Source organism: Sarcophilus harrisii, chromosome 2 (assembly GCF_902635505.1).
Source record: "Sarcophilus harrisii chromosome 2, mSarHar1.11, whole genome shotgun sequence".
Taxonomy (NCBI): Eukaryota; Metazoa; Chordata; class Mammalia; order Dasyuromorphia; family Dasyuridae; genus Sarcophilus; species Sarcophilus harrisii.
Genome location: NC_045427.1, coordinates 38,011,301 through 38,037,251, shown reverse-complemented (window position 1 = coordinate 38,037,251; position 25,951 = coordinate 38,011,301). Strand labels below are relative to the sequence as shown.

The following is a 25,951-nucleotide window of genomic DNA, read 5'->3' as shown; positions in this document are numbered from 1 at the left end:
TGGCAGTCTGCCTAGACCTTCTCCCTATTCCCCCTGAAAAAATAATAGCAGCAAAGTCATGGTAACAACCACACACACCATGCACAATTTATTGCAAAAGTCACCCCTGGATAATAATGCCCACTTATGTTTTAAATATAGAAGCACAATCAAGTTCATTTTTTCTTTCTCTCTGCTTATCCCTCTATCCTTCTTTCCTCCATTGTAAAGGAAAATTCCTATAAAAAAGTACTATCTATATTCTTCTTTCCCTGGATCATAAAAATATAGATTAAAAGCTGGGAGGCCCCCAAATCTGATCCTTTCATTTTACAGAAGATATGTGTCTCATTCAGTCATACAACTATAAAGTATCTGAAGCAAGATTTGGCCCCTATCTGCCTGACCTCCAACCCAACACCCTGCCCACTGGGCCATTCTTCCACGTCTGACATTTTAATATTTCAGAGGCATCTCTTAGAGAGGTGTGACCCTGGGCAAGCAAAGTAGTAAGTTGCCTGTGTGGTGCACTGTCATGTAAGGGGTTCCTTGTCCCCTTTGTCCCAAAATACGTTATTACCATTTGTCCCAAAATGCATTTGTTTCTAAAAATTTATTTTCAAGCATGCTTAATTAAAATCCAAATCCCTCCAAGATTGGTAACTTCAGCAATTGCTAGTATGGGTGGGGATTAGTTGATGGAGAACTAGAACAAGGTAGGTGGGGTTGGGGTTAAGGTATGAGAGTGAGGAAGAAAGGAGGGTTATAGAGAGAAAAGTGTGGAGAAGGTAATTAGCAAAAAGAGGCGAGAGAATGTCAAAAATTAAGTTTTTTTTCGGGAAGAGGTACTTAATGTGGCACTTAAACATGGACTTAAAAAGTCATTGTATTGCAATATAATTGGTCTCCTTTTTAAATTCTACTCTGTTTTATATATTTGAAAATATGATTCTGAGAAAAGATCCTGAGGCTTCATCAGGAGACAACTCATGGGTTACATCATGAAAAATTGGGTTAAAATTCTCTGTTTCTTACCTTCATCTCAGTGCCCTTCCCCTGGATCTCAACAATTTGCTGAGAGAGTCCATTGATCTCAAAGGGAATGAGTTCCTTGTAAAACATAGGTTCTCGAGGATAAAAGGTGATTGGAACTTCTATACTCTTTCCAGGCTTTATCACAACAACCCGCCAAGTCACTTCCAGGTGGGCTGTGTTGGTATACAAACAATCCAAACTGAGAAAATACAGAAGAAAGAACAATGAATCTAAAGGGAATTATATTGTAAACCAACAAATCACAACATATACCAAGATGGATAAATGATTTAGACAAAAAAAGGTATATCACAATTAAATTAGGGGAATATGGAAAAATGTAACTGTCTTATCTATGGATAAGGGAAGAGTTTATGACCAAGAGATAAAAAGGATCATGGCAAAGCAAAATAGATAATTTTGATTACATGAAATTAAAAACATTTTTACAAACAAACCCAACATAGTTCAAATTAGTAGCAAAATAGCAAACTAGAAGATTTTTTTAACAGCAAGTTTTTTTTTTTCCGAGAAAGGCCTCATTTCTCAGATATATAGGGCAACGAGCCACATTTATAAAAAAGAATAACAGCCATTCCCCAAATGATAAATGGTCAAAGAATTTATCAATAGTCAAATAAAAATGCTCTAAATAACTACTGATTAGAGAAATGCATATGAAAAACTCTGAGATACCACCCCATATTGGCTAATATGTCAGAAATGGAAAATGATAAATGCTGGAGGGGGTGTGGGAAAATTGAGATGCATACAACTTTGGAGTTGTGAATTAGTCTAACCATTCTGGAGAGCAATTTGAAACTACAGCTAAAGGGCTATGAAACTGTGAATATAACTTTTGGTCAAGCAATATCATTACTATGTCTATATAAAAATAAAAAGTCTATATAAATAAAAATTTAAAGAAATCAAAAAAAGGAAAATGACATATATATGTACATGTAGATGTGAAACTATTTATAGCAGCTCTTTTTGTGGTGGCAAAGAATTGGATTGCATCTATTGCAGAATGGCTGAATAAGTTGTAGCAGATGATTGTGATGGGATATTGTTGTGCTATAAGAAATGACAAATAAGATGGTTTCAGAAAAACCTGAGAAGACTAACATGAACTGATGCAAAGTGAAGTGAACAGAACCAGGAGAATGCCATACCCAGTAACAGCAATACTGTATTGTAAGGATGGATGATCAACTGTGAAAGACTTAGCTATTCTTTTGATCAAGACAATGATCTAAGACAATTCTAAAGGACTCATGATACTCTCTGCATCTAAAGAGAGACCTAATGAATTTTCCATGTAGACTGGAGCATCCTTTTTTAATTTAAAATTTTAATTTATTTAAAAATTTTTATCGGTGTTTTCTTTTTCAAGGTAGCTAATATGGAAATACATTTTGTACAACTTCATGTTTTATAAAAGGGAATTAGGATTAGGCTTGGCCTGGCCCCTTAGATTCATATTCTTTCTCCTAATCTGGGTCAAGGAGAAATGAGATTTTTATTTAGACTTTCATGAACCATTCTGCCCATTAACTATGGCTAACCCTTCCCAGCTAGGTAGTACAACCTGGTGTTGGGAAGGCCTGAATTTAAATCTGACTTCAGACACTTCTAGTCATGAGATCCTGGACAAGCCATTTAACTTTACTTGCCTCAGCTTTCTCATCTGTAAAATAAGCTGGAGAAGAAATAATGTCTTTGCCAAAAAAAACCCAAAAAGGGTCACAAAGAGTTGGACATGACTAAAAATGACTTACAACAACCTGTGTTAAAAGGCTGAAAACAAACTTCCCAGAGATCTCCTGCCTTGGCCATCCTTTGGAGATGTAGTACTTGGCTACACCTTGGAGCCCAGAAACATCACTGCCTCTAGTTGGTTCGGTTCTGTTGGTGGACCAGGTCCTTACCCAGGCTTATTCCTCAATACTTGAAACCCAACTGATGGTTTTGCTCTCATAGATGCTATGCATCTACACATTAGACTCAGGTAGCTATTTACTTTGCACTGATCCTTACTTCTCCAGAAGGAGAGCCTGAAGGCCACCAACTTCTGGGCTTTATGATTTGCCAAAAAAACTCAATTTTGTCAGATTTTATTATTACTTAAAAAAATATGAAAGACACCCAGCATCGTTCCACTCTATCTCTTCATAAGTTTATTGAAAAAGATACTTCTGTATTTTTCTTGACACAAGCACAACATTCTATCACTAGAAAGGAAATCTTAGAAGGTAATCTTATCCATCATTCTCTATTTCCACATAGTTAAATTTCACCATTAGACTGTGTATCTCTAGACTAGCATTTCTTAACCTGTTTTTGGTTCCCCACCAAAGAGCTTTTGTTTATGTGGCTTATGTTCAGTATTTACCATATTAGAAATTAAAATATATTAGCATTATTATAAACATTTACCATATTAAAAATTAAAATGTCTTAGTATGATTACAAAAATAGTTTGGTCTTGAAGCCCCTTGAATGGGTCTCAGATTTGACCCCTCTTTAAATGCTGTGAATCTATATTTTAAAAAGTTGGGTAAGTAAATTAGAAGACCAAGGTTTGACAGAACTAAAATAAATCATATTTTAGGTAAATGAGTAATTAGAACTTATTGTAATGACTCATTGTTCTCTATAACACTTCAGGTTTCTGTTGAATGTGGTAATATCACCATGGCATCCTAAGCAATGATTTCACGGTTAATGTGATTAAGGCCTGATTATTTTACAGAAGCCTTTCTTTTTTTAGGCTTAGAATATTTGTTGAACTTGTAAGCAAGGCTGATAAAGCACATTTCTGATAGTAGCAGAGAAAGAGAAGTGAACCTCTTGAGGGAATTCATTTAGAATCTCTATTATCATTCGAGGCTTCAAATGAGAAGTCTTTAAAGCACTTTTCAGGTATATTGTTATTATTATGGCCATTAATTATATGAATATTTATGAACAAAATGAGATGAATCCAAAGTCATGGAGGTCTGAATGGAGAGATTAAGTAAGGCTGCAATCACTGACACTATCGGGTTTGATTTTTTTTCCCCATCATATTTCCTTTGCAAGATGTTCATCTATATAGAGTATATATGGTCTAAAGAAATAACCCACACATATTCCTGCTGGAAAGCTGGCTTACTTAACAGGCTTGTCTTCATTGTTCTTGATAACAAGGATCTGTTTGTACAGGGACATCCCTGGTAAGTAGATGAAGCAGGTCCCAAAGTTGTAATTGGTGAAGGAGAAGTGGACGGCAGGAGTCACGGAGGAGCCAGAGAGTGTGCAGACGTATGTGGGACCGTAAGTGACCTGTGAGGAGGGGACGTGAGAAGGAAATTGGGAAAGGAGGAGCATCTCAGGTGGGAATAAAAAGGGACGGACTCAGGGGCACACGTAACTAAGGCGAGATGCCATGGTATGCAATGTTCTGGAGAGAACGTTTCATCCCCTGGTGGCTGCCCTTGGGATGAGGTTCCCAGATGTGGTGGGCTGGCCCTCAGCTAACAGGCAAAATCAAACTCTTCAGCTTGGTAGGATTTGCCAAAGGGCATTCCCCATCAGCACATGATCTCGGAGAACCCAGGGTTATCGCTGTGCCTTGGCAAGGGATTGGAGTAAGGCTTTGGCTGGTGGCTGCACACATGGCGGGTGCTGAGTATTTACTGAATTCAATTTTTAAACTACTTTTGGATCTCCTTTTGTGGTAAATGCTGAGTATTTAGGGAATTAAGTTTTTTAACCTACTTTTGGATCTCCTTTTTTAGAGTGACTCATGTCTGACTACCTTAGACCCATAACCCCGAGTGTATTGTGTAGTGAGTGACAAGGAGGTGAGTTCACAGTCGTGTCCCCTGGCCGGCATGCCAGGAGCCCCTGCCACATCTTTACCCAGCATAGATGGGCAAGAATCCGTGTACTGCTGCCTGGATGCCAAGTATGGTCCCTAATAAACCGGGCTCATTCCTATTTGGTTTGAGTCTGCTTCAGGGACGGACTGACATTATTCCTTGGTAAAAGGAGGCTGATTTTTGTTGCTAGTTCAGAGCCCTTACACGAATATTTGCTCTTAGCATAAAGCGACTGACTAGGATCCTGGATTGTTTAATCAACTGACTAACCAATGACTATTTTCTGAGCTCTTAATATAGTTAAGGCCTTGAAAGACACTATGAGGAACTATCAGAAAGTGTAAAATATGGCCTCTAACTTCAAGGAGCCCTCACTTCTGTCCGGAGAACAAAGACTACTGTATGCAAGAGAGAAATAACTATCTATAAGCCAGTATGTTGCAGAATCCAAGTGGAACAGTAGAAAAGAATACTGGAGTCTCATCTCTGTGTGACTATGGGCATGTGTCTGCAGGCCTCAATCCCCTCAGCTTTAAGATGGGGGATTTCTGGGGTCTCTTTCAGCTTTGTCTCGGGCCCTTGATAGGGACTGACTGAGCAGGAGATCTCAGCATTGCACACTGGGAGCAGTTGCAGCCCCTTACCTTGAGTCTGAGTTCTACCCCCTTTACAGAACACTTCTTCAGAGGGGTGAACGACAAGGTGGCTGAGACGCTCTGGCCAGCCTCCACCATGGTCTCAGCGGGAGAGAAGACAAAGTACTGCTGGAGGCTTTTGGGGCCATCAAATTCAGACACGATGTTGAAGTTGAATTTGCCAGGGTTGATCAAGGTGAAATAGCACTGGACACATTCATTTACTCCTACCTGGAACGCAGAAGAAAGGCCACACTGAGCAAAGAGATGCTGGCTGAGGGCCAGGCCAGGGGGTCAAGAAACAGTGACTGTTGGAGGAATGGCCTGGGGGAAAGGCAGCAACTTTCTGGGGCTTCTGGCCCCAGGGGATCTAGCAGGGAGGCGGGCAAGAGTGACTGGAAGTTTCTGCCATCTTTGAGGAACCCAGTTGTTAGATACTCCGAACAGTGAGAGAGTTCCACTCAGATGCTTCTTTTGAGATCCGAAGCCTTGCCTTGTATCCTACAAGTAAGTGTCTCCTGCAGGTGCCTTCCCATGCTTAGGAGACATGCCCAGGATCACACAACTATTAGTGTCCGAAGTCAGAGTTAAATTTAGGGTGCCCTGATGCCAGGCCCAGCACTCTGTCCACTGTACCACCTAGCTGCCCATATATCAGTGCAAGCTGCTGCTTATCATCACCATCTCTTCCTCCTCTTTCTCCTTCTCATCATCATCAGTATCATCACATCATCATCATCATCATCATCATCCTCTTTTTCATGACCACCACCATCATCATCACATAATCATCATCATCTCTATCACCATCATCATCACCATCATCACCACCTCATCATCACCATCATCATCATCAACATCATTACATCATCACCACAATCACGACCTCATCATTATCACCATCACCATCATCATCATCACCATCATATCATCATCCAACCAGCTTGTAAATAAGATTCTCTTCCTTTCCTTTTCTTTCTTTTTCTTTCCCTTTTCTTTTCCCCCGCCCTCCCTCCCGCCTTCCTTTCCTTCCTTTCTTCCTTCCTCCCTCCTTCCCTCCCTTCCTCCTTCCCTCCTACCTTCCTTCCTCACTCTCTTCCTTCCTTCCTTCCTTCCTTCCTTCCTTCCTTCCTTCCTTCCTTTCTTCGTTTTTCCCTCTCTCCCTTTCTTCTTCCCTCCCTCCCTCCCTCCCTTCTTTCTTTCCTCTTTGGTTGGAAACTCAGGGACTACTCATCATCCACTTCCACTCTGAACTCCTCTAGAACTTCAATTTTCTACAGTTCTGATCTGAACTGGGCTCACCCCAACCTGGGCAACCCTCGATTCCCTAGTGTTCACAATATGAATGCACAATTTAGTGTATACACTGAATTGGCTTAGCCCACTGTAATACAGACCTGAACTTTACAGCCTGACCCTCTCTGGGAAACAGGGAATATAGAGAGATGCTGCCATACTTGGCTCAGAAATAAGGATTTTCCCTGGAGTGAGACCCTTGGGTATGACATGGATATGACTGGGGCAGGTCATTTTTCATGCATTTTACCAGAGACACTGAGGAATTATGAAAATAGAAACATAAACTGTATCACATGTAGCTAATTAGCTAACAGTCTAGTGGGTCTAGTCTACAGCTTCAGATTCAGACTTTTAGGCTGGAGGGCCACCTGGAGTCTTCTGAAAGCACACTGTGCATTGGCTACCTATTTTAGAGGCTGTAATGATTTTGCTAATATTCCAGACAACCATGAGTTTCCAGTAGGTCTCCCATGGGAACAAGTGATGGGGATATTCCCGTGTGCTCATCCCCCTCTCCTCACCTCATCGAAGTTGATGACATTGGTCTGGGTTGGACTCAACTCGGTTACCACACCACTGCTTTCCTTGCACCTGATCTCTACTTTCATATTGTAGCCTTCAGCTTTGACATTTAAGGTCAGAGGCTTGGCTTTCCTCTTCACCCGGCAGATCAGATTAAAGTTCATTTCTCCTTCGCACTTGGGTGTGAAGTAAATATCAATCGGGAGCCTGGTTGGAGGAGAAACATGCAGGTCGGCAGTTAGAACTGGCCACACGCCGGAAGACCTGAGCAGTGGGACTGGCAGAACCATTTCTACTAGCAAAGCAGCTGCCTCAGGAAAAGGTCCAAGGTATAAACAATGGCCTGGCTTGAGAATTTGGCATCCAAAAAAGGCAGAAGACATCAAGAAAATAATGAAAGGACAGGAAAACTGAGAGAAAGGAGAGGAAAACTGTGCTGGAATGTTTCAACTCTGAAAAGAAGAATAAATCAGGGCAATAAGAACTAGAAAGATTGGAGAGTCTGATCTGTCGATTTTAGAGATGGAGGGTTTGGGTCTGAAAAGACTGGAATCTCAGCAAAGGCCTACGGCCACCTCAGCCTGAGCCTCAGACCTTGGGCCTGACACCTGGCAGAACAGAATCTAGATTTTATATGTGGGAAGTCTTCTGGGTCTTTCCTTATCTCTTGCCATCTTGGGATACTGAGACAGAGCTGGGACCATCTAGCTCGACTGAATTTGGGTAGCAATCCCTTGTATCAATGTCACACTCCACACATTACAGACCCCAGGAGATGGAAGTCACATTTAACCAGTACTTTCCTCAGGTAAATGGAAAATAAATCCATATCTCTTGCTCCCATCATCCCTATTCAGAATCATTTTTATTTGAGATGGAAACCCTTTTCACTAGCTATCATATTTTCCTCCTTTTACAATTTAATTCTACTTCTTTCTTTTTCTCCTCCACTGTCTCTCTTTTTCAACATTTTACTGATGTATTTTTAACACTACTGTGACTGTCCAGTTAGCCCCTCTTCTATAATAAGAGAAGTAAAGTTAAGCGAAATAAGGCAACATATCTTAAGAACCACGTCTGTTAGTGGATGCTGCATTTGTACCCGGAATATGTACCCGGACACTTTGTTGCTTTTCCTTCCTTCTCATAGAGGACCGTAATGTTAGGGGAGGTGATGCTGTAACATACAAGTGAATTGGATTAAGTGAGGGAGGCTGGGCAAGGTCACCTGCTTCCCCCTCCCTGCCAGAGCCAGTGAGGTCCAGGGGCCAGATATAGGTCAGGATGCCTAGAGATGGCCTGGATGCAGAGGGAGACCCTGGCCTTTTTTAAGCTGAGGTCTTTAACAGGCCAGTTTGCCTGGGACAGCCCCCATTTAGTGGTTCAGATAAGATAAGAAATGAGGCATATGTTTTTTTTTTTTTTTTCTTTCTACTAACTCTATACCAGGAAGAGGGAAGTTTGCCTCATCTTGAGGTCTCTGGAGTTAAAAGTGGGTTCTGACACCTTTGTGTTGCTTCCCTTTACATTATTGTGATCACAAAGTATTACTTAACTTTAAAAAAAATTATTTAAAACTCAATTCAAAATAAGAAAAAACAAAATAGAAAGACAGAAAAAGAAAATTTTTAAAAATGAAACAAAACATTGTCATGTGCCCAACTGAATATTAGGGTTGATTCAAAATATGTAACAATAAATTTCCATTTCAAGAAAGCATATGCAAGACTCGATCAAGAAAGCATAATATAAGGCATAATATTCATGACTGTCCATCTTTGCTTCTTTGTATGTTATTCTTTTGTTCTCTGCTGTGTACTTTTTACTTTATTCTTTTTTTCTCTGTCATCTTCCTCATGTCCTCCAAGCAGGTTACAGAAAACACATGTATATTTATGTATACATATATGCACATACATACATACATATATTCACGCCCATACATATAGCCATACACACATACATGCAACTACATACATACAGTGTTTCCACATTTGTAGAATATATCTAAAACAATATTAACATGGCTCTCATGTAATGTCTGTTGGTTTAATCTTTAAATTTGACTTTATTTGGGATCGATGATTAGTAGCCCTGCTTTTTTTTTCTTAATAAACTCTACTTCTGGTCCTTGTAATAGTGTTTGTATAACTTGCTATCCTTGCTCTTTTATTTCCTATCCTTGCTAACTCTTTAATTCTACTCCTTAACTATGGGTTAATAGGGAACAATATGTATATACATACCCACATATATATCTATACACCATATGTATCTCTATCTACCATAAATGGGTTAATAGGAAACAATACATACATATATATATATATATATATATGTATACAAATACACTATACATATATATATATATTATACGCACACCATGAAGCTATAGCACTCTCCAAAATCTATTAAAAAAAAAACAAGGCGGGAGGGAATAGGATAAAGTAGGATATGGAAGGGACTGTGTAAGTTTATGACAGTGAGATAATTTCTATAAGTTAATGGGAATGGGATGGGTGGGAAGAAGATGAAGGAGGGATCCATGGGTGGGAGGAGGTTAACTAATAAGGCAAGTTAAGGAGTAGAATTAAAGTAAGAGTTAGCAAAGATGGGATGCTGGTTCTTATATGTTAAATTTTCTATTGACTTCAGGTTTGGTTGAGAGAAAGTCCTGAAAATCTATGAGTTCTTTGAATGTCCTTTTTTTTTTCATTCAATATTATGGTTAGTTTTGCTGACAGGACTAATTCTTTTGATTATTAATGTATATTATTCCAGAACCTGCATTCATTTATTGGCATTCTAATAAACCCTGTACAATTCTAACTGTAACTCCCTCCTTTAATGATTTTTAAAAAGTTTTTTATTTATTATATTTATATATGGGAATATATATAAATATATATTTATATAGTTTTCAACATTCACCCTTACAAAACCTTGTTTTTCAATTTTTTTCTCCTTTCCCCCACGCCCTCCCCTAGACTGCAAGTAATCTATGTTAAATGTGCATTTCTACTATACATATTTCCACATTTATGATGCTGCACAGGAAATATCAGATCGAAAAGGAAAAAAATGAGAAAGAAAACAAAAAGCAAGCAAATAACAGAAAAAAAGAATGAAAATACTATGTTTCAAATCACATCCAGTTTCCATAATACTCTCTCTGGATGCAGATGGCTCTTCCATCAAAAGAACATTGGAATTGGCATGAATCACCTCATTGTTGAAAACAGAACTATTCTAGAAATAAAGTTTCTTCAGATATTGATCATCACATCTATATGTTGCTATATACAATATCTCCTGGTTTTGCTCATTTCACTTATCATCAGTTCATGTCTCCCCAGGTCTCTCTAAAATCATCCTGCTGATGGTTCCTTACAGAACAATAATATTCCATAACATTCATATACCACAATTTACTCAGCCATTCTCCAAATGATGGGCATCCACTCAGTTTCCAGTTTCTGGCCACTACAAAGAGGACTGCTGCAAACATTCTTGCACATGTGGGTCTCTTTCTCTCCTTTAAGATCGCTTTAGGATATAGGCCCAGTAGTAACACTGCTGGATCAAAGGGCATGTACAGTTTGATAGCCCTTTGGACATAGTTTCTTATTGTTCTCCAACATGGTTGTATCCATTCACAACTCCACCAACAATGCATCAGTGTCCCAGTTTTTCGTCATTATCTTTTCCTGTCATCTCAGCCAATCTGAGAGATGTGAAGTGGTACCTGAGAGTTATCTTAATTTGCATTTCTCTGATCAATAGTGATTTAGAACATTTTTCAGATGACTAGAAATGGTTTTAATTTCTTCATCTGGAAATTATTCATATTCTTTGACCATTTATCAATTGAAGAATGGCTTGCATTCTTATAAATGAGTCAGTTTTCTATATATTTTAGAAATGAGGTCTTTTTTTATCAGAACACTTTGATACACATTTTTTCCCCAGTTTTCTGCTTTCCTTCTAATCTTGTCTGCATTGAAAAAACTCTGCTTTTCTCAACAGGAGTGCTTTGAAGGCACTGATTATGTGAAGAACCTTTTTCCCCCTATTGGATTACGTTCAGTTTTTAAAATAATTTATTCTTTGGTGCAGATTTTTTCTTTCTGGTATAGCATATGAAAATCATATAGTGTGTGTGTATGTGTGTGTGTGTGTGTGTGTGTGTGTGTGTGTGTGAAAGATGAGGGGCAGAGAACCTTGTGATTCTGACTGGGTTTCTTAGGCTAGGTCCTATTTTTTCTGGCCATTTTCAATATTTTTTCTTCAACCTGAGAAACCTGGAGTTTGACATCCACATTTTTAGTGTATTAAATTTGGAATTTCTTTCGGGCAATCAGTTGTAGATTCTATTTTTATTTTGTCCTCTGGTTCCAATGCTTACGATAATTTTTGGGGGAGAGTCTGGTGATTCTTTTCTATGTCCTATTTTCCAGGTCAGCACCTTTGGATTGTATAGTTCCAACATTTCTTACCACTGATTTTTTGTTTTTTTTCTTTCTTTATTACTTTTCTCTAAGATGTCCACTTTTTTTTTGCTAAGATCCTCCATATTCTGCTTTATGCTATTAACTATCTTTTCTAGTTTTACAGCATGAGTTCCAATTTTACTCCTCTTTTCCACCTTCATTTCTCCAATTAAACCTTTGAGAAACTCCTCACATCTTTGTGATCAATCCATTTTCTTTTCTGGGATTCTACTTAGAAGCTGATTTTCAAGGGGATGAATGCTCATCTTAATAAACTTATTGGTGGACTCTCATAAGCCAGGCTAAACTGGTTCTAGCTTTTCCCATGGTGGCTTTATTACATAACTATTATCTTCATTTCAAATTTTCTCTCTTAATTCCACTATGCTCCCTCATTCCCTCAGTCTCTCCACCAATCCCTTTGATAAAAAGGATATATAAATATATCCCCTATTGAAGATTGTGAGGTTTCTGGTAGAACTGAACAGGCTAGTAAAGTTTGAACAATGTGCTATTGCAGTCCAAATGACTCTTCCTTCTGCAACTGTTGGAGCTCCTGATAGCATAGAACTTTGAGCTCATCTTTGTGTCCAGGCTCAGGAGGGACTCCTCAGTGGGGGCAGAGATCGGGACAGGCAGAACAATGGAGTCCTTGCAGTTTTTCCACCCGTGGGGACTTTACTGGACACATTGCTTCATTTGACTCTCTTTTTACTGTTTTTAAAGGGAGGAGATGGAGACCTTGCATTTCACCTACTTAGGGAAGTTGGGCTTCCTTTTCCATCGTTGCTTCTGGAACCCAGTATTGCTTTATTTTGCCTTCTTTTCTCCATCTCCCTCCCATCCACAGTCGTTCCAAATCTTTCTTCTTAAGCTCCATCTCTCTCAGCAGATGTCTTCAGAGGAAATCCCAGTCCTCCATAACAAGCTCCCTATTTACTACTCCTTCACATCTAAAAATCCATAGTTGTCTCCTACTTCAATCTCTGAAGAAGAGGCCTTTTGGCTCTCCAGAGACAGTCCCTCTATTTGTGCTCTTGCTCTCATCCATTCCCTCTAGCAGCTGAACCCCTCAATCCTTCCTCATTCCTTTCCCCCCCAACTACTGATTGGCTTCTTACCAAGAGTGTGCTAGTAAATATTTAACAACTGGCTCACCAGAAAAAAGTGAGACAAACGCACTTTAATATTTAACCTGCACTATTAACATTTACCCATCATTTTCTTAAGTCTTGAGATTTTAAAAAAGCTAAGTAAATTAACCCTGATTTGTAGCATTTTCAGATTTCCAAGCTATAAAAGCTCATGCTGAATGTTTCATGTTTGCTCTTGAGGCAGTTGGAATTGGCTCCAGCACAAGCTGGCTTTTAATTCATTGATTACAAATATTTTCCATTATGCTTCAGAAAATCTTTATTTGACCCTGTTATCCTCCCTTCTCACTTCCATCCTGCCAAACTCCTAGAAAGAACTGTGCACCCAGGCTACTTCCTTAATGATAATTCCCTTCTCTCCCCCTGGTGCTCTGCCTTCTAGCTGGACCCTTTGAGAGAAATGGTTTTGCCCAAGATCGCTAACAAAGTCCCTCCCTCCTTCCTTCCCTCCCTCTCTTCCTTCCTTCTTTCCTTCCTTCTCTCCTTCTCCTTCTCCTTTCCTTCCCTTCCCTTTCCTTTCCTTTCCCTTCCTTCCTTCCTTTCTTTTTTCCTTCCCTCCTTCCTTCCCTCTCTTCCTCCCTCCTTCCCTCTCTTCCTCCTTCCTTCCCTCCCATAAACCTATAGAAGTAGAAAGTCTATATGCACAGACTGTCTTTTAAAAGTATCAGTTCAGGCTTATCAACTTAAAATTGCACTAAGGTTTTTGGGACACCAGATCTGTGTACACCTTCCTTTGGTGTCTCATTTACTCCTATAGGTTTAGTTCCATATTTACACCATCTCCATTTTAGAGATGCCGATGTCTCTCAAATCTCCACAAAATCACCTTCCTGAGGCACGGGTGACCTTGTTATTGCTTAATTCAAAATTCAAAATCTTAGGATTGTTCTGTAGAGGATCCAGGATAAAATCTAAACTCCTTAGCTTGACTAGATTATTGTCTATTGTCCTAGACAACTGACCATTGTCCTTAACAATCTGCCTCCTACCCAATTTTTTTTTTTTTGCCAAGATTCATGTTACAAATTTGACAACAGGCAACCTGGACTGATGTCTATTTCCTGAATTCAACATTTAGCTTTTGGGCCTCTGCTGACTGGTGCAAAGTGGCTCCTCTTCTTGGAATTCCCTCCCTCTTCATTTTTACTGATCAAACTGGTTCTGCTCCTTGCTGGTGCTTAGTGTCCCTTTTTTCTGCTACATTTATCTTGATCTCTATATTTACTCATTTACATGTTGTATTCCCTCTCTTCTTATCAATCACCCACAGTCTCGGTGCAGTAGATAACAAACTTAGGAGACCTGAGTTCAAATCCTTCCTCACAAATTACTAGCCGGGTAGCCCTGGGCAAGTAAGCTTAATGTGGAAAATGGGAATGGTAATCTTCCTCAGAGTTATTATTGGGATCCAATGCAATAATATATTTAAAGTGCTTTTGCAAAAATTCAAATGCTACCAGATAATAGCTGTTATTATTGATAGAAACTGTTTGATTTTATCTTTGTTTCTTTTTTTTATTTGTTGATCCCATTAAAAAATTTTTTTTGTAACTTTTTATTGACAGAACCCATGACAGGGTAATTTTTTTTACAACATTATCCCTTGCACTCACTTCTGTTCCAATTTTCCGCTTCCACCCTCCACCCCCTCCCCTAGATGGCAAGCAGTCCTATATATGTTGAATATGTCCTAGTATATCCTAGATACAATGTATGTGTCAGATCCAAACAGGTTTTCTTGTTGCACAGGAGTTGGATTCAGAAGGTAGAAATAACGGAAGAAAAACAAAAATCAAACAGTTTTTCATTTCCCAGTGTTTTTTTCTTTGGGTGTAGCTGCTTCTGTCCATCATTGATCAATTGAAAACGAATTAGGTCTCTTTGTCAAAATCCACTTCCATCAGATTACATCTTCATACAGTATCGTTGTTGACGTATAAATAATCTCCTGGTTCTGCTCATTCATTAGCATCAGTTCATGTAATTCTCTCAAGCTTCTCTGTATTCATCCTGCTGGTCATTTCTTACAGAACAATAATATTCCATAACATTCATATACCACAATTTGCCCAACCATTCTCAATTGATGGGCATCCACTCAGTTTCAGTTTCTGGCCACTAAACAGGGCTGCCACAAACATTTTGGCACATACAGGTCCCTTTCCTGCTTTAGTATCTCCTTGGGGTATAAGCCCAGTAGTAACACTGCTGGATCAAAGGGTATGCACAGTTTGATAACTTTTTGGGCATAGTTCCAAACTACTCTCCAAAATGGTTGGATTCGTTCACAACTCCATCAACAATGCATCAGTGTCCCAGTTTTCCCGCATCCCCTCCAACACTCATCATTATTTTTTCCTGTCATCTTAGCCAATCTGCGGTATGTGAGTAGTATCCAGAGTTGTCTTAATTTGCATTTCTCTGATTAATAATGATTTGGAACACTCTTTCATATGAGTGGTAATAATTTCAATTTCATCATCTGAAAATTGTCTGTTCATATCCTTTGACCATTTATCAATTGGAGAATGGCTTGGTTTCTTATAAATTAGAGTCAGCTCTCTATATATTTTGGAAATTAGGCCTTTATCATAACCTTTAACTATGAAGATGTTTTCCCAGTTTGTTGCTACTTTTCTAATCTTGTTTGTATTAGTTTTGTTTGTACAAAGGCTTTTTAATTTGATGTAATCAAAATTTTCTATTTTGTGATCAATAATGGTCTCTAGTTCGTCTTTAGTCACAAATTTCTTCCTCCTCCACAAGTCTGAGAGATAAACTATCCTATATTCCTCCAATTTGTTTATAATCTCGTTCTTTATTTCTAAATCATGGACCCATTTTGATCTTATCTTGGTATACGGTGTTAAGTGTGGGTCCATTATCTTTGTTTCTTTAGCAATAATACTGTATTTTGCACATAATGGGTACTAATAAATATTTGCTAAATTCCTAAATGAAATTATTGTTACATATTTTCAATATGTTGTGCACGTGATAATATTTTTAATTTTTTCTTTTTGTCTTCTTTCCTTTTTCTATTTTCTTTTTAAATTTTTAAAATAAATACAAAAAAATTATTAGATGAAGAAGCCAAAGGTAAAAGGAGAATAAAGGAAACTGACCAGTGTCACAAAGAGAGCAGCAGAGTTGGGATTAGAAGCCAGGGCTTCTGACTCCCAAACCAGGAGACTCTACACAGACTCTTTGATCAAAATGATTGGAACTATCAGCATGTGTAGCCATCACACACACACACACACACACACACACACACACACTCATTCAATACAAACACATACACACACAAAGTTACATACACACACAGACATACACTCACAAACATACACACACTGACTTCTCTCTGAATTAAACAAGACCATGGCCAATGGGAATTTGTAGTACTGTGTGAAGTATATCTGGTCATTTTCAACAGTGGACAGTAGTACCTAGCTAGAGACCTCTCCTCCTCCCTTGCTCACCTGGACATTCCTGGGATCACACCTTCCATGGGCTTTACAACCAGGTTATTGACGTAGCCTTCAGAAAAGCAAGAACTGTCTTCAAATGCAAAATTAAACTCTTGCTCCTCATTGTTGATCATAAAGACTGTCGCTCGGGCTTCGTGTCCTGAGAAGAAACCACCCAGATAAGTTGGAGGTCTATATTCAATCAATGCTGACTCTATGAGTAATGGCACATAGGGAGGGACACGCTTTTTTTTTTTTTTAAATTATAGCTTTTTATATACAAAACATATGCATAGGTTATTTTTCAACATTGACCCCTGCAAAAATTTCTGTTTCAACTTTTCCCCTGCTTCCTTCCACTCCCTTCCCTAGATGGCAGGTAATCCCATACATGTTAAATATGTTAAAGTATATGTTAAATACAATATATGTATACATATTTACATAGTTTTCTTGTTGCACAAGAAAGATGGGATTTAGAGAGAAGGTAAAAATAACCTGAGAAGAAAAAACAAAAATGCAAGCAAACAATAACAGGAGTGGAAATGCTCTGTTGTGGTTCACATTTATTTCCCAGAGTTCTTTTGCTGGATGTAGCTGGTTCTATTCATTATAGATCAGTTGGAACTGATTTGAATCCTCTCATTGTTGAAGAAATCCACTTCCATCAGAATACATCCTCATACGGTATTATTGTTGAAGTATATAATGATCTCCTGGTTCTGCTCATTTCACTTAGCATCAGTTCATGTAATTCTCTCCAAGCTTCTTTGTATTCATCCTGCTGGTCATTTCTTACAGAACAATAATATTCCATAATATTCATATACCACAATTTATTCAGCCATTCTCCAACTGATGAGCATCCATCCATTTTCCAGTTTCTAGCCATTACAAACAGGGCTGCCACAAACATTTTGGCACATACAGGCCCCTTTCCCTTCTTTAGTATCTCTTTGGGGTATAGGCCCAGTAGTAATACTGCTGGATCAAAGCGTATGAACAGTTTGATAACTTTTGGGGCGTAATTCCAGATTGCTCTCCAGAATGGTTGGATTCGTTCACAACTCCACCAACAATGCATCAATGTCCCAGTTTTCCTGCATCCCCTCCAACAATCATCATTATTTTTTGCTGTCATCTTAGCCAATCTGACAGGTGTGTAGTGGTATCTCAGGGCTGTCTTAATTTGCATTTCTCTGATCAATAGAGATTTGGAACATTCTTTCATATGAGTAGAAATAGTTTCAATTTCATCATCTGAAAACTGTCTGTTCATATCCTTTGACCATTTATCAACTGGAGAATGGCTTGATTTCTTATAAATTAGAGTCAATTCTCTATATATTTTGGAGATGAGGCCTTTATCAGACCCTTTAGCTGTAAAAATGTTTTCCTAGTTTATTGTTTCCCTTCTAATCTTGTCTCCATTAGTTTTATTTGTACAAAAGCCTTTTAACTTAATAAAATCAAAATTTTCTATTTTATAATCAATAATGATCTCTAGTTCTTCTGGGGTTACAAATTCCTTCCTCCTCCACAGGTCTGAGAGGTAAACTATCCTATGTTCTTCTAATTTATTTATAATCTCATTCTTTATGTTAGATCATGAACCCATTTTGATCTTATCTTGCTCTACTGTGTTAAGTGTGGGTTAATGCCTAGTTTCTGCCATACTAATTTCCAATTTTTCTAGCAGTTTTTGTCAAATAGTGAATTCTTATCCCAAAAGTTGGGGTCTTTGGGTTTGTCAAACACTACATTGCTATGGTTATTGATGATTTTGTCCTGTAAACCTAATCTATTCCACTGATGGACTTGTCTATTTCTTAGCCAATACCAAATGCTTTTGGTGACTGCTGCTTTTAGATCAGGTCACAGCAAGGCCACCTTCATTTGATTTTTTTTCATTAGTTCCTTTGAAAGTCTTGGCCTTTTGCTCTTCCAGATGAATTTTGTTGTAATTTTTTCTAGGTCTTAAAATAGTTACTTGGGAGTCTGATTCGTATAGCACTAAATAAATAGATTAGTTTAGGGAGTATTGTCATCTTTATTATATTCACTCGGCCTATCCAAAAACACTTAATATTTTTTCCAATTGTTTAGACCTGACTTTATTTGTGTATTTTGTAGTTTTGCTCATATAGTTCCTGACTTTTAGGGACACACTTTTAAGCTTAATTGGTATTATTAACATTTCTCCCATCACTTTCTTAATTCTAGATTGCCCAACAAACCCTGGTTGTTAGCTGTTTGCTAGTTTTTGAAAGGGAGAATGTTCCTGATAATTTATCAATAATTTCTCTCGTAAGCTGGGCTGAGTTGGTTCCAGTCATTCCAATGGCAGAGCTTAAAGGAGTGTACAAAAGGTATGATGTTTCTGTTCTCTCTGGTGTATTTTCAAAATTATAACAATGAACTTTTCTAAAATTTAATTTTTAGATTAAGTAAACAACATGCAAATTATCATAAATTGTTATAGAAATAAACACTGATATACGGAACTTCCAGTAAATAAGGTGATAGAAGTCAACAAAGGAATATTAAAAAAAGGAAAGGATTTGCCTCAATATCAAGAAAATCTGAGTAGATCATTAAAGTTACTGTGTATAAATGTGATATAGAGAATGACCTATCAGCAGAAACCTGGACTTGCTGCTAGGATTTTTCTATGGCAAGCTTTAGAGCAGAACTATATACCAGAGGGATGGGATGGTCAAAAAGAATGACTTTATGGCTATAACATGGATTAGAAGAGATGAGCTACTTTTCAACAATGAGATGATTCAAGGCAATTCTAATAGACTTGTGAAGGAGAGAGCCACCTGCATCCAGAAAGAGAACTATGGAGGCGGGATAAGGATCAAACCATGGTATTTTCACCTTTTTCTGGTGATGTTGTTTGCTTATTTTTTCTTGTATTTTTTTTTCTTTTTGTTCAGATGTTTTTTTTGCACAACATGACCAATATGGAAATATGTTTAGAAGAATTGTACATTTTTAACCTATAGTTGATTGTTTGCTATCTAAGGGAGGGGGCGGGGAGAAGGGAGAGAGAAAAATTTGGAACATAAGGTTTTGCAAAGGTGAATGTTGAAAACTATCTTTGCGAAAAATAAAAAAGCTAATATTCTAATATAATAAAAAGAAGAGATGAGCCAAATTTAGAATTGTGACAGCAATCTTATTATGGTTGGGCCAACATAAGGTAGGAAGGAAACAAGCATGTATTAAGCACCTACCATATGCCAGACACTGTCTAAGGGCTTGATTCTCACAACAACCCAAGTAGTTAGATGCTATGATTATCCCCATTTTACAGCTGAGGAAACTAAAGCAGAGAGAGGAAAGTGGCTGGCTCAGGATCAAAAAGCTAGTGTCTAAGACATTAAAAAGGGATTTGAATTCAGGACATCCTGCCTTCAGGCCCCATGCTCTATCTCTTCTGTCACCTAGCTGTCTCTGACATAAGATAAAGTATTGTTTAAATGTATAGTTATAGCTTCTTTGTATAGCTTCTTTTTGTCATGGTGTGTGAGAAGATTGACAGTTAGTCAACAAGCACTCATTGGGCACCTATTGTGTACTAGGCAGTATCCTGGGGATGGGGAGAGAAATGGTTTTATGAAAGATGAATTGTTTAATTTCAGTGACAGCCTGTGCTCTTTTCAGGGCAGAAGATAGGCAGCTGTTCTGGGGTTTCACTGGCAGAACCGAAGCAACTTCTAGGAAAAGGGGATGGGATCTGGGGTAGTAGCCCCTGCCATTCCTGGATCCAGTCTGTCCTTACCCATCAGGAGGGAGCTGAAGGTGAGATGGGGCACATCCAGAGATATCAGAGGGTCTGTGGCTCTGCCCACCAGGAGGAAAGGGACCGAGATGGAGTGCTCAGGGATCAGGAAAGTCCAGAAGGCCTCTGTGAGCTCCAAGCACTGAGGAGTGAACTGGAACGAGATCTAGGAAGAGAAGGGAGATCGGGCTGCTGAAAGACCCCGTTGTTCCACAGCCTCCCTTCAGCCCTGGGGACCTCAGTGCATTTTCAATGACCTTGTATCTCCCCTTGCCAAGGGATTGTCACCACCCCAAAAATGCAGTCAGACATTTCACAAGACTAGTGCCTCATAAGACCAACCCTGGAGGGTGGCCCATGGTCCCTTGAAGCTTGCAGCCAGGGGTCGGAGCCTGAAGACTTTCAGCTCTCCAATTGTGGAAGAAGGAAACAAACATTTTTTGTCTCTTGGTAATTCCCCCCCCCCCCACTTTGGGGCTTTCTTGGCAAAGACACTGCATTTCCTTCTTTAGTTCATTTTACAGATGAGGAAACTGAGGCAACAGGATCAGACACAGCTGGTCTGAAGCCAGGTTTGAACTCAGGAAGGTGAGACTTTCCTGACTTCAGCTTTACCCACTGGGCCATCTAGCTGCCAAGCGCCCATTATGGACCAAGCCCTTTACACAGGTTTTCTCCCTGAATCCCTCACAACAGCCCTGGAGGCAGGTGTTGCCATTGCCCCCACTTTACAGAAGGAGACGGAGGTGGATGGACACCACATCTGAACTGTCCTCTTGGCTCCAGGCCCTGCACTTTAACCAAGACACCTGGCTGTCTCTCAGGAGATGCTGCTTCCCAATAAACCAGCACCATCCTCATCCTCTGCGTCCCTCTAAGTGTTGACTACGTGGCAGATTTGGAATCCCTCCCAATCCCAGCAAAACCTCTCTCAGGTTCTTCACTTAAAGAACAGACACGAACATTTAGGGGAGCTTTGATTCAGATGAATTTGGGGGAAACTAGCTTGGTAGGAAACTATCCCTTCTGGTTTTCACTCATCCATCTATCCATCCATCCATCTATCTATCAATCCACCTGTCCGTCCATCTATCCATCCAACCATCCGTGCATCCATCCATCCCAGGCATTCTGAACTTAGGATCCAGAGATGCCCAAAGGCCTTGTGGATAAATTGCAGGGGGTTCTCTCCTAATTTGGATGAAGAACACCTTTTACTTCAATATAAGTAGTCACCTTTGTGATCCTATGTGTTTTATTTATGCATTTAAAAACTGTTTTGAGCAGGGCCATGGGTTTCACCAGGCTGACCCAGGACATAACAAAAGGCTGGGATGTTGATCCCAGCAACATTCCCTAAGTGCTCTTTGGACTTTTGCCAGCATGAGAGTATTCGGTGTCCAAAGAGACTGATTTAATTTCACCATTTCTTTTGCCAGTTCACGATTTTGTAGTTGCAGCCACATTATTTAAAGAATAGCTTTTATATTTTGGCAGAATACTCCTTAAGATATATTAAAGATGAGGCAGCTAGATGGTGCAGTGGAGAGAGCACCAGCCCTGAAGTCAGGAGGACTTGAGCTCAAATCTGCTCTCAGACACACACACACATAAAGATATCAGGATGGAGTATATCCAATTTGTATTCTGCTTACCACCTAGCACAGCACTGCAGGAGGACAATGAATACTTCTCAATGTGTGCCCAGCAAATATTCACTGAACTAAGAAATGAATGGATCCCCCCACTTCCCCAGCAATCCCTCTTCCTCCGAGATGCCTCTAGAGGTGAGATGGAAATTGGTTTGATTTGAGCCCTCGGCCTAGCTTCTCCATCTCCACTCACCTCAGCTTTTTTCTCTGGATGGATTAAGCCTCCCTCTGTCAGACACATAAAAGGTGAAGGATTCTGGAGATTTTCTTCTTCTTCTGAGATCCAACGGTAGGAATAGGTCTTATTGGTAGGGTTCATAATAGTGAAGGTCCTGGCCAGGAGAAAGGAGTTTACAAGAGAAAAGGAGAACTTAATTTTCAAAACAAACAGGCCAAGGATTCATTGGGCGTTTTAATAGCACGTCTCTATTTTAATTGAACTGGAATCCCAGACCAGAATTAAATGGCAGGTTTTCATGGAAAGGAACATTCTGTCCACTAAAGGCTTCATGACTTCCAGTCCTTGGAAAAACATTGATATCAGAGAGACATTTTGATCTCATTGTGTCTCCGAGATGCTTGTGGATCCACTGTTTTTTGAATTAGGATTTTAGAATATTAGAATAGATTAGAATTAGGATATTAGAATAGGTCAAATTGTCCGATTTGTACTGCATATCATTTGTTTTAAGTATATATTTGTAAGCCGTCTCTTCCTGTTAAGATTGTGAACTTCTCTAGAACAAGGGCAGTCTGATTTTTCTTTGCATCATTAGGGCTGGGCAGATATTTGTGGATTCCAGAGGCTTGGCGTTCCAATACTTGGAACCTCAAGGGTTCTGTACGGCTGGACTTTCTAGTGAGAAATCTTTGACTTCTCATCAACCTCCTGTACTGCCTCAGGGCTTCAAGCCTGCCTTAAAGAGAAGGCCTTTCCCTGAACCCTTCTGAAGAAATGGCTTATAGAGAAATAATGAATAAACAAATCAACTCACTGGATATTCTTTGTTCCTACACCCAAGGCAGAAAACTCAATCACTCTGGTGTTGACATCCAGGGGCTCCCCATTTGGCCCGCCTAAATCTGGATTGCGCTTGTGATTGCTGATGTAGTCAGATTCGACCAGATCAAAATGGCAATACGGTAAGAGACTTTTCCCTTTCACGGCGACCATCAGGCCTTGGGCTCCTGGAGCCAAGTTAGGGATTCTGAGGAGAAGGAGAGTCATCGTATCAAGGACCAGAGAATGAGGTTTCCAGTTATTTTTCAGAGGGGGCTAGGGTACAATATGGCTTTGGAGGGCCCCCTGATTTTCTGAAGCTAAGATACTAGTCCTCTCCTTCCACCATCCCTATACACATTCATCTCTCTCTTTTTTATTTTAGTTTATTATTTTATTTTATTTTGTGAATGAAATTCTTTTTTTTTAATTAAAGCTTTTTATTTTTCAAAACATATGTCTGGACAATTCTTCAACATTAGCCCTTGCAAATCCTTCCAATTCCCCCCCCTTCCCCCACGCTCTCCCTTAAATGGCAATTAGTCCAATATATGTTAAACATAGTAGAAATATACATTAAATCCAGTATACACATACATATTTATACAATTATCGTGCTGCACAAGAAAAATCAAATCAGACCAGTAAAAAAAAAGAAAAAGAGAAGCAAAACAAAATGCAAGCAAACAACAAAAAGAGTGAGAATGCTACACATCCATCTCTTTAAAGGCCTCTTTAACTAATCAGCAGTGCTGTTAGGTTCTGGGTTGGACCATTTCCAGAACCCCATAATGTTTTCTTGGTCCCTCCAAATGCTTCTAGCTCTTCTTTCCCCTCTTGTCACAAACGCCATAGATTGTGTTTGAAAATCAAATCTTCTTTAAGTGTTTATTTATGGCTCAGGGGCCTGATAACAGAAATACTTGTGATATCACTGGCCTATTATAGAAGAAATGTCATTTAGATAAATGATTCAGGATGAGAAGGAGGTTAAAAAATAGCCCAAATTTTGCACAAGAAAATTAAAGTCAACCAAAATAGAAAAGGATCTGAGAAATAAAGTGCTGACAAAAAAATACTTCAGAGCAAGTGAATGAGTTGAAGTTGGAGAAGCAATGCAATTGGAAAAAGAAATGACTTAGGATGAAACCACAAAAGATCCTCAAATAGGTAAGACATACTATAGAGTAATTAAATAGGAAATTTATTATGAAAAATGGCATCACAAGGAGATGGTTATGACTGAAAAACTACTGAGCAGCAATAAATGTTATGATGCCATAAAAATCTCAGATTGAAAAATGAAAGAAAATAAAGAAAGATATGTTGCAAAACAAGAACACAGCCAGACCCATGTACACATATTCAATTATATAATTATAATTGGTTATAGATCTGCATATATGTATATATAAATATGATAGAAATAAATATATACATATATGAAAGAGAGACAGAAGAGTCAAGAAGAAAAGGGAAAGAAAGACACAGAGAGACAGAGAGAGTAGGAGAGAAAAAGGAAGGGAAAAATAGAGAGACAGAGAAAGAGACAGTGGGAGAAAAAGGGAAAGAGGGAAAGAGACAGAGACACACAGACAGAGAGCTAGACAGAGACAGAGACACAGAGACAGACAGAGAGATAAAGAAGGAGGGAGAAAGCAAGCATTTGAAGGGCAGCATGGTCTCCATTTATTTAAGAGAAAGCCACAGAAAGAAGCCCTATATAGGAATCCCTGCTCTGGAGCTCACAAATTCCCCTGTGTCTCTTTCCATTTACCTCCACTCTTAGGAACCTGACTCTTCCCAAAAGAAACGGCCTCTTGGCCAACATCTCCCAGACGGGGTCCTGCCTCTTCCCCAAATACCGGGCTGAGAGGAGTCGGTCTAATTCTCCCAGCTCTCCCATTTCAGACCGCCCCCTTACTACCATCACTCAGCACCCTGGCTTCCTTTGAAATTCACTCCTTGCCGTGGTCATCTGTCCCACAATGTCCAGGTCACTCTCTCTTTCTCAAGCAGTTCCAGATCTGGCTTCTCTCTGCCCCTTACTTGTTCCTTCACACTGAGGGACCTCCATGCACACAATGCTGTACTCTCAAACACATTGGCCACAAGTTTTACCATCCCTCTAAACTCCCATGCTTTCCATTTTTATTCCACCTCACCCAAACCCAGGGATGCTCATACCTCTGGCTCTGACCATCACGTATCCCTTCTCCTTCTGTCATTCAAAACTCCGACATTCCTCTCTCCAAAATCTCCTTTCCTTTAATCTCTCCTTCTACCTCAGTCTTGCAAAACCTGTTCCTCATGTTCCTTGTGTCCTTTGGTTCCTTCGCCCCTCACTATTCTCGTGGTCCATTACCATGTTCTGCTTCCCAGTGTTGATCCAATCCAGCCATACACTATCAGCTGCCCTTAAATCCTTTACCCCCCTGTCCTATCCCTGGTCAGACCCTTACTCCAACCTTGATTTACCAGCACCAGCCACTTTCTCTAAGCCCTGAGGGAATCCCACAATGGGGCTGATTAGGTTCATTACAAATTTATGATCTCCCCTGGGCTTTCATTGGCACATGACGACCCTCTTCTTATTTCATTACCCATCCCTCTCCACAACAGCTATTCCAAATCTTCCCTGGCTTCAGACTTTCTGCACCATTTCCTTGCCCTTCTCTCTCACTTCCTACTTTACTAAAAAAAAAAAAAAAACTTTACTAAAAAACAAACAAACAAAAAAAACAGAGGCTCTCTTTCATAAACTCCCTTTTTGTCCTCTACTCTATACCTGATTCATTCTCTGTCATCCCACACTCCTCCCTTTTCTCCACTAGATAGTGAAGAGATGGGATTTCTTCTTGACCTCTCCGTTTTTCTCCCCCAATCACTCTTCCTCTCCTTCAGGAACTTGCCATGTCAGTCATTAACTATTCCCTCTCTTTGTTGTACTTTCCCTGAATTTAGCCTCTTATTCTCTTTAAAATTAACTTGACCTTGTCATTCCCTCAAGCTATATCTCTTCTCATTTCCAAAGTCCTAGAAAGGCCACTTCATACTTG

General features: G+C 39.3%; 1 protein-coding gene across 1 annotated transcript in view; it reads right to left on the bottom strand.

Moving 5' to 3' along the window:
• HYDIN (HYDIN axonemal central pair apparatus protein) overlaps positions 1 to 25,951 on the bottom strand; it is a 404,272-nt gene that overhangs the window by 22,409 nt on the left and 355,912 nt on the right. Inside the window, exons 70-77 of the mRNA XM_031949959.1 lie at positions 22,888 to 23,100; positions 22,086 to 22,224; positions 20,241 to 20,406; positions 16,463 to 16,610; positions 7,336 to 7,543; positions 5,525 to 5,746; positions 4,172 to 4,341; positions 1,015 to 1,213 (exon numbers count right to left, since the gene is read on the bottom strand). Of these exons, the coding sequence (XP_031805819.1) occupies positions 1,015 to 1,213; positions 4,172 to 4,341; positions 5,525 to 5,746; positions 7,336 to 7,543; positions 16,463 to 16,610; positions 20,241 to 20,406; positions 22,086 to 22,224; positions 22,888 to 23,100 (1,465 nt within the window). The remainder of the gene's footprint in view (positions 1 to 1,014; positions 1,214 to 4,171; positions 4,342 to 5,524; positions 5,747 to 7,335; positions 7,544 to 16,462; positions 16,611 to 20,240; positions 20,407 to 22,085; positions 22,225 to 22,887; positions 23,101 to 25,951) is intronic.